This window comes from Hemitrygon akajei, chromosome 25 (genome assembly GCF_048418815.1).
Source record: "Hemitrygon akajei chromosome 25, sHemAka1.3, whole genome shotgun sequence".
NCBI lineage: Eukaryota > Metazoa > Chordata > Chondrichthyes > Myliobatiformes > Dasyatidae > Hemitrygon > Hemitrygon akajei.
In genome coordinates, this window is record NC_133148.1 from 49948840 (window position 1) to 49963185 (window position 14346).

At 47.3% G+C, this 14346-nt stretch overlaps 1 gene segment (V, D, J or C); it reads left to right on the plus strand.

Annotated features, from left to right (window-relative positions):
- Positions 1 to 418: 418 nt before the first annotated feature.
- Positions 419 to 13220, plus strand: LOC140716619 (Ig heavy chain C region-like). The segment is given in 7 exon segments: positions 419 to 516; positions 626 to 923; positions 1365 to 1417; positions 7260 to 7553; positions 8490 to 8789; positions 11557 to 11871; positions 12523 to 13220. Coding segments are annotated over 7 exon segments (1692 nt in total).
- Positions 13221 to 14346: the final 1126 nt, after the last annotated feature.

Sequence of the window (14346 nt, forward strand, 5' to 3'; positions counted from 1 at the left end):
TCAGGGGGATATCTGTCCACTGACTGGTGTCTCTCAGAGGGATATCTGGCCACTGACTGGTGTCTCTCAGTCCCTGTCTCTCAGGGGGATATCTGTCCACTGACTGGTGTCTCTCATTCTCTCTCGCTGGGATTCTGTGTGTTTCAGTTTACACAAACCGTTCATCGCTGAAATTGATGAATCGAGCAGAGTGTGACAGATCTTTAATCCGGATCTGGTCACTGCCGCTGACCTGCCGCCTGTTGCAGAGACAAACATCTTTTGGGGAATTGAAATCGCTGCTGTGGGCGGGGACAGGAAGCTGCGCCTCTGGTTTCAGTGTGTGAGAGCCTGTTCAAACCGCGGCTCCCTCTCTCACTCACAGCCCACGTCCCTATTTAAACAGCGCTCACTGCGGCTCCGGACAAAGCCGGCCTGAGCTGAAGCCGCCGATCTCAACAGTGTTCAAGTCCGGCTCAGTGTTCAGGGCGATGGGGGTCGTTCCTTATCTCTGTCTCCTCCTGTCTTGTCTGGCAGGTGGGTGTCCCGCGGCTTGTCGCCCTCCCGGGACCGGCTGTTTCTCGGAGGCTTTGTGAACCTCTGCCCGTGGAACATTTTATTAATTTCTGCTTTTTTTTATTGACAGGCGTGAGGTCCGACATCGTGCTGACACAGCCCAAGTCAGCGGTGGTAAAGCCCGGACAGTCCCACAGACTGACCTGTGAGGTCAGAGGGTTCAGCCTCAGCAGCTATGGCATGCACTGGGTGAAACAGGTCCCCGGGAAGGGGCTGGAATGGATGGCGCATATAACGAGTGACGGTAGCGAGTATTACGCGCCTGAAGTCCGGAGCCGGTTCAATATTTCCAAGGACAGCAGCACCGTTTATCTGCAAATGAACAGCCTGACACTGGACGACACGGCCACCTATTACTGTGCGGGAGGCACAGTGAGAGAGACCGGGACTGGACCGGGACAAAATCCCGGCGAGAGCGCCTGCCCTTCGGGCGCTGAGGGAAAGGGCAGCAGTGATCGCCATAGCTGTATCCCGGTCGTTCTGGGCCACATCCGCTCGTCCACGCAATGGAAGGCGGGTTGTCAGCGGGGATTCCCGAGAAGAGATGCTGGATGGATGGGCCGAGGGGCTCAGCGGATCACTTCAGAGGGCAGCTCGGAGCCAAGCGCCGTGAGTGGGAATGGGGTCACCGATCGACCTGGTCAGGTGTCTGTCCTTCGTCCACACGTGACAGTAAATGGTCGGGCAATGAGGAACATTAATGATCAGAGGCACTTTGGTGTTCTAGTGCGGTTTTACTGAGGAGTGACTGTGCTGGGAGACAGTGAGAGGGGCGGAGGTTATCGTACGGCGGTGTATCACTGTGACTACTATGGGGTGTATGAATACTGGGGCAAAGGAACCTCGCTGACAGTGACTTCAGGTAAGACCAACTTCTCAATTGTATCTTCACGCACTAGAATTTTATTTATTTACGGTTTTGGGGAATTCGGTGATTTAACTGATATCAGTGAGATATTTAGAGCGAGTACATGAATCTCCCCGAACCGGCGGGTTTCTCTAGAGCCCAGTAACAGTACAAGGGTACATACCCCACCCCACCAGTGAACTGTCCACAGACCGGGAACAGGCTCAGGGGAATGGGGTCGGATCTTGTCACCAGACTGTGCCTTGACACCGGCCGGTTGTGCTGAGTGAGCACAGTGTTTGGTTCAAGTCTGGCTTCTGATCCTCAGCACCAACTGAAACCACGTTCAGGGGCTGAGCGTTTCAGTGCAGTTGAACTCGTTCCCTGTCAGTGACAACAATGGATCTGTTCAGTGTCAAGTTATTGGGATCGGGTTTTACTGTCGGCTGCTTTCATGTTGAAGGTAATGGGATTGAGACATAATCTGAGGGAATGGTTACACATGTATGATCTGGTTGATGGCTCAATATCCCCAGGGTACAGGTGGGTGTCAGTCCCATCATGTAATGTCCGGCCTGAGGTCCGTCCCGGGATACAGCAAAAGTATCGGCGATATCCCAGGATTAATTGATGGGATTAAGGTTTTAGTTTTATTCCTTGATGGGTTAGAAGGTGGGCTACGGTGGGGAAGAATTTTGGAGTTCGGAAGGCAGTGAGGAAGTGGTGCAGGAGGGTAAGGCAGGGAATTCAAATTACAATTCCTTCAAACATTCCGGGCAGCCTTGCATTGGTGGGTGGGGGAGGGGGAGTGGGGCAGGTGGGGTGGGGAGGGAAGCGTTCAAGTCAATAATGTGTAATAGGGGAGCATTTAAGGGAAGGCTTTTTCACGAACGTTTGTGATCTGGAACACACTGCCTGAATGATGGTGGTGGTCAATAGTGAGTGTAGAGAGGGAACAGGAGGAGATCCGCCTTTTGTAGGGATACAGGGAAGAGCAGAGAGACCAATGGGTTTATTGGGTTTGCTCAGCTAAAGGGAAGCACAGACACTATCGGATGAATGGCCTCACTCTCTGCTCTGTCATTCAATGGAATCAGTATTTATCTTGTAAATCTGGGAGATTCTTCCTCAAGGGGATTCCAACAATCACCCCAGAGTACACAGAGCATGAGTTAAATGCAGATTACAGCTCCCGTGTCCTCTCCTGGCAGCCACGGATTAGATACAAAGATCCTTCTGCACTGTCCCATCCCTCCAAGGGCAGAGGCAGCAGAGGTTAGACACAGAGTGAAGCTTCCCCTAACCTGTCCCATCACACACTCATCGGACACGAGTTGAACTTTACTGTTCAAATGAACTGCTTAATCTCAGTGCACAGACCGAGCAACTGTTCTAACTTCATGCCCTTCTCCATCCCCCGACTGGGTTTGTTTAACAAGTGTTTTCCTACATTCACCAGTGTTGCTGGTGATTCAGTAAAAGTGGTTGTGAGAGAAAGTGCTGACATTTACAGAGCACCTTTCATAGTGTCCCCGAGCTCTTCACAGGCAATAAAGTAGTTTCAAAGTACAGCTCTGTGTAGAGTCGGGAATGTGGAGCCACTCTGCACACAGCAGAATCCACAAACTGCAAGGTGAGAACGATCAGACAGTCTGTTCTGGTGATGTTATTGAAGGAGAAATATTGTCCAGGACACCGTGGACACAGTGATCCAATGGACAGGCACAAGGTTGGATTCGGAGTGATGACTCAGTTCACCATAATCTACAGCAGATTTGGATCTGTGGTCAGATTTACAACATCTTAATAATTGGTATTGTTTTAAAATCTAGTCATTAGTAATGATGACCCTTCAGTTTTACTGATGTCCCTCAGGGAAGGAGATCTCTCATCCTTACCCTTCGAGCCTATTTATGACTCCTGACCCATCAATGTGTTTGTCTCCAAATGCCTCTGAATGGCAGCTCAGATGTGTAATTCATTCAGACTTTACCGGCAAAACCCAGATCTCAAAAGATAAATACAATTCCATTAATTTGCTACAATACAGACTAAAATCGGACTCCCCCAATCTGCTGATTCATCATCGACCATTTTGTACAAGTGTTATGCCATTGCAAATTTCTTCTGAGTTGATCCACCCAGATCCAGTTCCCCTCTTCACCCCAGCACCCTGTGACCCACCCAGATCCAGTTCCCCTCTTCACCCCAGCACCCTGTGACCCACCCAGATCCAGTTCCCCTCTTCACCCCAGCACCCTGTGACCCACCCAGATCCAATTCCCCTCTTCACCCCAGCACCCTGTGACCCACCCAGATCCAATTCCCCTCTTCACCCCAGCACCCTGTGACCCACCCAGATCCAATTCCCCTCTTCACCGCAGCACCCTGTGACCCACCCAGATCCAGTTCCCCTCTTCACCCCAGCACCCTGTGACACACCCAGATCCAGTTCCCCTCTTCACCCCAGCACCCTGTGACCCACCCAGATCCAGTTCCCCTCTTCACCCCAGCACCCTGTGACCCACCGAGATCCAGTTCCCCTCTTCACCCAGCACCCTGTGACCCACCCATATCGTTCCCCTCTTCACCCCAGCACCCTGTGACCCACCCAGATCCAGTTCCCCTCTTCACCCCAGCACCCTGACCCACCCAGATCCAATTCCCCTCTTCACCCCAGCACCCTGTGACCAACCCAGATCCAATTCCCCTCTTCACCCCAGCACCCTGTGTCCCACCCAGATCCAGTTCCCCTCTTCACCCCAGCACCCTGTGACCCACCTAGATCCAGTTCCCCTCCACCCCAGCACCCTGTGACCCACCCAGATCCAGTTCCCCTCTTCACCCCAGCACCCTGTGACCCACTCAGATCCAGTTCCCCTTCACCCCAGTACCGTGACCCACCCAGATCTTTCCCCTTTGTACCCCAGCACCCTGTGATCCACCCAGATCCAGCTCCCCTCTTCACCCCAGCACCCTGTGACCCACCCAGATCCAGTTCCCCTCTTCACCCCAGCACCCTGTGACCCACCCAGATCCAGTTCCCCTCTTCACCCCAGCACCCTGTGACCCACCCAGATCCAGTTCCCCTCTTCACCCCAGCACCCTGTGACCCACCCAGATCCAGTTCCCCTCTTCACCCCAGCACCCTGTGACCCACCCAGATCCAGTTCCCCTCTTCACCCCAGCACCCTGTGACTCACCCAGATCTTCCCCCTCTTTACCCCAGCACCCTGCTGTCAGTTTGATGGGTGTTTTTATAAAGACCCAGAGGAACACTGATCCAGACAGAACTGTACTTACCACCTGCTGGTCCCGGGATGTAAAAGATCCTCAGCTGCAAATCTCACCGACTGACATTATTGTGCCTCCTGCACTGCCAACACTGAGCAGCTCAGGGAACATCTGTGGTGTGAGAAACAGAGTTAATGTTTCACTTCAGTGACCTTTCAGCAAACTCCGTCAGTCTGATTTCTGGCAACTACGCTGTTGCCAGTTTTATTTTACTGAATTTGGAGAGGCATGGAGGGAAGTCATCCAGTTACCAGAGAAACTCCGGATGTAACTTAGCTTGTCTATTTTGATGAAAACAATTTGTTTTTCATTGGCTTCTACAACCCCAGAACATCCCAGGGCCTTTACCAACCCAGCAAGTACGGTACTTCTGCAGTGTGTCACTTTTTACTATCAGGGTACACATATGTCACCACATACAACTCTGAGGTTCATTTGCTTGTGGGCATACTCAGCAAATCTATAGAATAGTAACTGTAAACAGGATCAATGAAACAGCAAGAGCATAGAAGACAATAAACTGTTGAATTGCAACCCTAAATAAATAGCAATAAATAACAAGGTAAAAAGTCCTTAAAGTGAGATCATTGTTTATGGGAACATCTCAATAGATGAGCGTAAATATCCTCTTTTATTCAAGAGCCGGATGATTGAGGGTAGTAACTGTTCTTGAAACTGGTGCTGTGAGTCCTGAGGCTCTTGTTCCTTCTGCCTGATGGCAGCAGTGAGAAAAGAGCCTGGCTTGAGTGGTGAGGATCTTTCATGATAGATGCTGCTTTCTTACGACAGCATTTCATGGAGATGTGTTCAATGGTTGAGAGTGCTTTACCCATTATGTACTGGGCTGAATCCACTATCGTTTGCAGTAATTTCCATTCAAAGGCATTGCTGTCCCCATACCAGGCCGTAATGCAGCCAGTCAATACACTTTCCACTAGACATCTATAGAAGTTTATCAAGGATTTAGACATCATGTCATATCTCCACAGACTCCTGAGGAACTAGAGGCACTGTCCTGTTTCCTCTGCAGTTACATTTATATGCTGAGACCAGGACAGGTCCTCTGAGATAGTGACACCCAGGAATTTAAAGTTACTGACTGTGTGGTAGATGAATAGATAGACACAGATTACTGATGGTCGTCCTGATGGTCCCAGGTCTTTGATCCCATAACTCCCTTGTTGTCAAGGGTTGACGCTGATAAACAGCAGCAAGGTTCCTCAGACCACAGCTGACCATCCCTTTCCCCTGCTGCTCAATACAAGGGAAACTGAAGATACTGTGGTTTGAATGGTGCTGGCTGTAGCTGGCATTCCCGAAGTGAACCATTTACCAGTGTCTAGCAACTTACACTGGAGTCAGTCTCACAGTTCCACAGACCACTGTGCCCCAAGATTTACTGAGTGACAGATGCCACCAGAACTGTCACCACACTCCACCACTTGACACGGGGCCTTGCTGGAGTTCCCAGGATTAAACTGGGGATTCCACCTCAATGATTCCCTCGCAGACTAGACTTGTCAAAGGATCACAGTCACCATTCATCTCAGTGCGATTCTTGGCCTGGTGTGTTGGGAAGGCATTTGGCTTGTAATTCCCACAGGCTCGATGCGGTTGAAGTTCTTCCTCAGTTGCATGGGTTGAATTTTGAGGCAGTGTCAGATGCATCAAGTAGTGCAGAGGGTGCATCAGAAGTGCGGAAGACTTCGGAGTCCTCGTGCGAGTCTCCCAGGTGAATTTACAGGTTGAGTCTGTGGTAAAGAAGGCAAACGCAATGTTGGCATCGACTTCACATCGGACTTTGGATGACTGTCTCAGTATGGTTCTGGGTGGGGTGTTGTGGCACACTTGTGACTGTGGGCTCAAGCCTCCACTGTGAGACTGATCCATAGCCTCTGAGCTCAGTGACACAGATTCCCAGCTGGGTGTTGAAGTGGTGAGAATTTTGTTTCATGGGGTGAATAATTTTGGAAATTACTCATTTATAAACAGTGCTGTGCAAAAATCTTGGGCCTATGTATATTGCTAGCGTGCCTAAGACTTTTCCGTAGTAGCATATTTGTCAAAGTGGAGTGGAGAGTGAGTTTGTAAATCTGGCGAGAGCAAAGGATGTTGGGAACGGTGACGGTGGAGCGCCACGGGAGGGGTGTGGGGCAGGTGACAGAGCAGGGGCAGCAGTTGGCATGGGTGCAGTTCCAACCAGCTCTGAGACAACAGGCAAGGTCACTTGATTCAAAACAATTGGTTTATTGATCTTTCCAGAATGTCTCTCTGATGCTTCTCACTCCCTTCCCTTTCCCACTCTCAGTCCACAATAGAGACCCACATCAGAATCAGGTTTATCCTCACTCACATCTGTCATGAAATTTGTTTTTCTTTTGTGGCAGAGGTACAGTGCAATACATAAAATTACTACAGTACAGTGGAGGGGCCGGGTGGGCATCCCAGCTTATGTGTTGAAGACTTCAGCACAGTAGTTAGTAATGGTAATGTATAACATGCCTCCTTTGTCTCTAGTAATGCATTTATTTACAGAACTTCCGTGAATTTCTTTCCATTTCAGAGGTCAAGTCCACACCATCAGTCTACATCACTCCTTCCTGCACCACAGAATCTGACCAAGGCATCAGGCTCCTCTGTCTGGTCAAGGACTATCAGCCTGAGAGCATTAGTCAGACATGGTCCACTAACAGTGGGGACATCACCACTGGAATCAAGAAATACCCGGCGGTGTTGGGGCAAAATTCAAAGTACACGATGAGCAGCTTGCTTGAAGTCTCTGCGGCGGACTGGAAGAAGAATAAAGTCTACACGTGCAAGGCAGGGATGGTGACAGTGGAGTTCCAGAAACCTCAACGTTAGTATGAGACATAATTTTCTCTTAAAAGCTGCATTGATCACAGAGCATAAATCTGGAACACGAACCTTTGTCAGATAATGTTCGGCACGGGAATTAATTCCTTTATTCTAATCTTACAACGGCAGTAGGACTCCTCACCAAAATCACAGTGAGAAAACGTATGGAATTGATATGGGGGAAATGTCCTCCTGAACTCAATGAAACTCTGTATCAGTGGAGGGTGGAGGAGACAATGTGCTGATCTGCCTCCATTGTATCCACTCCTTTCAGGAACCTCTCCACCATCCTATCCCACAAAACCCTCCCTACTGATCAGCTCCTCTACACATACAGAGACCGCTGGCCCATCGTACCCCTGCACACAGAACAACAATTTAAACTTTACCCCACTCCTCCTGCACTTTCCCCTCCACCCTGAGCTGCCCCATCTTCTGGTAAAAGCATCCTTAGTGAATGTGATGAAGGAATCCACTCCATTGCCCTTCCTTAACCATCTTCTCACAGATCTGAACCAGCCTTTGCAGTTACAACAAAATAATTCCCTCCTGTCCATCTGTTCTTCTTTCTCACTGAAAGTAAAACTGTGTTTCCCAAACTCGCCAGTGGAAACAGTATCACACCATGTACTCCTGCTCACAGGAGCTAGTATCAGTCATTCTCCATTAAACAATTAGATCACGGCAGGTCTGCACCTCAGCCCCATGACCCACCTCTCTGCATTATCATAGCATAGTGGGACACACTGCTGGGAGGCCCAAGTGATACACCCAGCCCTCCCACTCACCGGTGTGAGCCATCAGATCATCAGATCAGCTGTAAATTAACAACATTCTTGAGATGGCTGGAACTGGGGAACTTGCCCGGGATGAAGGGGAATGAAGTCCAAACATGGGCAAAGCAATCATGTACTGACAGATATTAAATGTGTTACAGCTCCAAAGCTCAGCTCCCTTGTTCCACCCCGGGAGGTGATCCACAGTCAAGCAAATGCTGTCCTGGGCTGTGTGATATCTGGATTCTCTCCTGACAACGTTACAGTATCCTGGAAAAAAGCTGGATCTGCCCAAGAAGGCATCGTTCTCCCTTCCACTCCGAGATCTGATGGTGGATTTGAAACAATCGCTTACCTGACAGTACCTGTGCAGGAATGGACCAAGAAACAGAAATATACTTGTGAAGTGAATCACGCACCTTCCGGTTTCAGTGGTCAGGTCAACATGACGTATCAAGAGGGTGAGTGATGTCTGAAGAAAAATTAATTAACTTACAGCACCAAACTACTTAACTGATACTCCCACACAATTCCTGTCCCTACTGTCAATCTGGTTGAGTGATGTACTGATTATCTTTGCACTTTGAATCAACTCATATCACCAGCAGCTTTAACCCCATCTACTGGGCGGGAAAGGTATAAGCTGAGGTCACCTGTCCATTCTGTCTCAATAATTTTAGTTGTCTCTGTTTGTAGTTATAATGAAACTAAGTTAGTGAGCAAAGCTCACATCTCATGCTTTACCATCTGGAGAAAACCTCCCTGTTCCCTTTTCACTGTCTTTTCAGTGTTAGTTCCTCAAAAAATATCTCTGCAATTTTGTATTTGCTTCAGTCCCCAGTGTTTGTTTCCAGTGTTTCCTGAGAGACTCTTCTGTCAATTGTCCACTTACTGAACTGTAGGTGCCTAGATTATTTTTGAATTGATGCCCAATCCTCGAGTCAATGTTGTGACCTTGTGCCCTCAGATTCTTGACCAGGGTCAGAGAGCACATGTATTTATCATGGCTGACACAACCTCAACTCGATAGGATGCGATATACAGAGGATAGAGAGTGGGAATATGTGGGGGTCCCTTTTTCCAAGCACGGGAGAAGAGCTGAAAATATCTAACATTTAAATCTATGAATCTTCCATTTCCAGGTGGAAAATTTCCCCGCTGTTTTTCGGAGCCTGTGCCAAGGTTCTTTTACCAGAGTAATCTCAACGCAATATTCTCAGATGGTTCAACCCAAGAGTATCATTGTTCAGCAGGAAAGTGTGAAATAAAGTGATTGGCTGCATATACAATTCGTCATTGAATTTCATTACAATCCATTTACTGGATTCCCGACCTGCCCCTGGTATCCATTGGGATGGAAATTTAACAGAGAGAGAAGAAAACACATGATTCAAACTGACTACCTCTCCAATCACATTTCTATTCAACTTTCTATTATCCTTGTGGCCACCTTTTTCAATTTGACTTCCCATTCCCATTCTGACATGTTTGTCCATGGTCTCCTCTACTGCCCTGGTGAGGCCAAAGTCAGGTTGGAGTAGCAACACCTCATATTCCATCCAGATATCTGCCAACCTGATAGCCTGAGTTCTAATTTCTGCAACCTCCAGTAATCTCTCCCCAGTCCTTTATTCCCCTTTTTTTCTAATCACCATATTAGATACCACCTCATTCTATCACTTCTCCTCATCTGCCCATCATCTACATTTGGTTCCCCTCCTCTTGAACATTTCCTCCATGGTCCACTGTCCTGTCAGATTCCTTCTGCTTCAGCCATTTATCTCTTCCATTTATCACCTACCAGCTTTCTACTTAATACTCCCTCCCCATCCACGCCCTTTCCCCCTCACCTGGTCTCACCTCTCAACTGACAGAATGTATTCCTCTCCACTCCACCCAGCTCTTATTCCTGCTTCTGCCCATTTCCTTTCCAGTACCGGTGAAGTCACTTGGCCCGAAAGATCGACTGTTTATTTCCCTCCATAGATCTTGCCTGACTTCCCGTGTTCCTCCAGCATTTTGTGTGTGTTGTTCAAGATTTCCAGCATCTGTAGAATCTCTTGTGTTTCTGGTTGTCCATACAGTCATTCATTTGTGTACATTGTTGCTTCAGTGTGACTCAGATCCCAATTCCAGTTTCCTTGGCCAGATTCCCTCCTGTCTGACTCCAGTCAGCAAGAACTGGAACCTGTTTTTCACCCAGTGGCTGTGAGGCACGAGGTGATGAAGGTGAACGGGGCAGAAATTCCAAATTGACTCAGTCAAAGGACGGATGACCCTTTGATAATGTTGGGCACAAGACAAATTGGTGAGACAGGACACAGGGGTCTACCCAGTCTCCTGTCCAATCTGACATGCTTTGTGTGTAAATCCTGGATCAGACAATTTGTTAAAGTTACATTGATCCACGTGCAGGACACTGAATTCAGTCCACGAGGGAAACTCAGTGATCCCTATGAATGTCAGAATGGACAATGTTTTGTTAAAATTACCCAAGCACTGATAGAATGCTATGCTTCTTGTGGAATAATTCAGCAATAAGGGGAGCGATCTTGACTCTGTCAGGTTTTATGAGAGGATCGCATTTCCCAGGGACGGCTGAACATCAAGACCAGGCTGATATGAGACATAACTGAGAAATCTGCAGAAAACATGTTTAGTAGCATCACAGTGCTGATTAAATTGAGATTCACAATTCAGTGACCCTTCAGTGTACACCGAGGTTTGCAGATTTATGATATTACACAACAACAATGATCATCTAGACTACACCCATGGACTTTCTGTTTTAAAAGAAAATTGCTCATAATCTAACTGACATGAGAAAGGTTAACAAATACACATCATACTTTGTCAAATGATCCGTCCCAGTCAGACTGGACAGTGTGTGTTACATCTGCTCTTTCTTCAAAGACATTGACTCACAGTCTCACTGAAGGTCTCAACCATGACACAAACACAATCAGCCTCCACACTAAATGTCAAAGAGCAAAAGGGGACCGAGTGCCTGAAGGGGACCGAGTGTGTAAATGGTGTACACAAAGTGCAGAGAGCTGTGATGTACGTGAACGATGAACGATTCCTTTCTTTACCAATGTAGATTGATCTCATCTCCTCTTGATGGGACTGGCAAATCATTGACCAGAGAGGAACAGAAATGCTGGTCTTGTCAGTGAGAAATTCATCCATTGGAGAATGGGGAAATAATAATTGTGATGTTTCACCCAGATGAATGTTCAGATACTTCAGTCACTTTAAGCAAACCTTCCTTCGAAGAGATCTGGACAAAGAGGACAGCGACCATTCTGTGTGAGGTGGTTCACAGTGATTTACATGGATTCAGTGTAACCTGGCAGGTGGACGGAAGGAAGAGGGAAGATGGGGTGAGGACTGTGGGTCCAGACAGCAATGGAGGTGAAGACATGATCACCAGCAGACTGACTGTCCCTGCTGCAGAGTGGAACAGTGGGGCTGAGTTCTCGTGTGTGATAGAGGACGAGAGTTTGCCAACACCGGTGAAGAAATCCATCAGGAAGGACACAGGTATGTGTGGTCAGAATTCAGTGTGAGTCCGATCTTAGCAATTTGACAGATTTATCACCATCCAGCACTGTGATAGACTGCAGAAAATGAGAACAGGAGCAGGTCATTGGGTCTCTCGATCTGAACCATTCAGTCTGGTTTCGGCTGATCATCCAAACTCAATCAATATTCCTATTTTCTCCAGATATCCTTTGACCCATTCACATGAAGAAATACATCCAACCCATTCTTGAATATATTACATGATAATTTTTCAAGTGCTTTCTGTGGGAGAGAGTTCCACAGGTTCTCACTCCCTCTACACGTACACAGCTGAGACTGCCACCCCTGCTCCAGGGGAGATGGAACAAACAGCACAGGATGATGCAAGTCCAGGGGCTGAGTTCCACTTTCTGTCGAGTTGCTGTGTTCAGCGACTCCCATTGATTGAACTGAATGGACTAACCTCGCTGGAAGAAGTAAAATGCAGCAGTTTCAAGATTGCCACTCCACAAAGCCCAATGATGAGCAGAAAGGGAAAAGACTTTAGTTTCAGATAAAGTGAAGTCTCTCAGATTTAGAAATTGTTCATGTTGCTACAAGACCAGAATGTGTCGGGTAAGGAGGGAATTATTGGAAGATTCATTCTAACTGAGATTCTCTCTGTTCCAGGTGGTGTTGTGACTCATCCTCAGGTCTACCTCCTCCCACCTTCATCAGATGAGGTAGACACCGATCAGACTGGGACCTTGATGTGTCTGGTCACCAAGTTCTCTCCCGCAGACATCTATGTGGCCTGGATGGCCAATGACACCCTTCTGAAGACAGGGTTTGTGAACCAGCCAGTGACCAAGGACCCCAGAAAAGGCTGGAACACAATGACCAGTCAGCTGAAGGTTTCTCCTGAGGAGTGGAAGAGCGGCACCACTTTCTCCTGTGTGGTGGGTCATGGGTCGCTCACAACCAACCTGTTCCGAAGCATCAATAAATCTCACAGCAAACCAACCCTGGTCAATCTCTCACTTGTTCTGACTGATAGTTTTAAATCTTGTGTGTAACACTGTGTGACTCAATCCATGAAACCCTAGTTTTGTTAGTTTTATGATTATTAATTATCACAGAGGGTTATTTTGCTGATTAAAACATGTTTAAGATCTGGACCTTTTAAAATAATTAAGAATGAAATTAAGATCAAGAACCAAATTAAGGAACAAACATGATTCACCTCAAATCTCTGAGGTACGTACAACCTAAGACTTTCTTCTGCCATGTTTGAATGGATTTCAACCCTGTGTGGGACTGCACAATGTATTAAATCTCTGTTTGTGTCAATGTACCGATCCAAGTTCAATAAATATGATGTGAAAATGTTTTAGCTGTGATTTTTGGAGACGGAAAGTAAGGAACTTTCAACATGAGGTGTGGTAGGTGACACACACTCGGGGAGCAATAGGTGTCTTTGTATCTATGGTGTCTAAACCCTTCCTACATCAGGAGTCCCAGTGATCAGCTGTCAACTAATGGTCAGAGAAATTAGAACCTACGGCCATCTGAGAGGTGAGAGTGCCAACCACTGACCAGACAATATATTTGTGTCAAAGATGTTGGATCACTGTGTGAGGGCTCCTTGCCCCCACTAACTTTGCTGCTGCTCATCTGGTTCATGTGTGACGCTAACTAAATGAAACATCATTGTTGGGAACTGTTCTGTTGCAATGGTGCAGTTAATCATCTTGTCTGTCAGGGCAGATGGTTTGCATCTGCACTGAAGCGGTCTAATATCCTCATGGGAAGGTTTGCTAATGCCGCATGGGGGGTGCGGGTGGGGGCTGGTTAAACTAGAGTTGCAGGGGATGAGAACCAGAGGGTCAGGACAGATAGTGGAGAGGTTCTGGAGATACATGTCAGGTATTAAACGGTTGAGCATGGTGTGAGTAATGTTCTCAGCTGTGTATCTTTCAAAGCAAGTATTTTATAGGAAAGGCAAATGAGCTCATGTCATAGATCAACATAAGGAATTATGATACCGTAAACATTAATGAGACTTGGTTGTAGGAGAGGCAGGACTGGCAGCTCAATATTCCAGAGTTCCATTGTTTTAGACATGTCAATGCAGGAGGGATTAAAGGGAGAGTAATGGTGTTACTTGTGATCAGTCAGGAGAGACTGGAGAACTCCTCTATTTAGGCTTTATGGGTGGAAATTAGGAATAAGAAAGGTATGACCATGTTAATGGGCCTATATTAAAGACCACCCAACAGTCTACAGGATTTAGAGGTACAAGTTTGTAGGGAGATCACAGACTGTTGTAAAAAACATAAGGTTGTGATGGTAGGTCATTTCAACTTTCCACATATTGACTTGGATTCCTATTCTATAAAAGGGATGGAGTTTGTGAAATGTACACAGGAAAGTTTCCATGGAGAAGTCCCAACGAGAGTGTGTGGAATACTCGATGCCTTTTTAGGGAATGAGACAGGGCAGCTGACAGAAGAT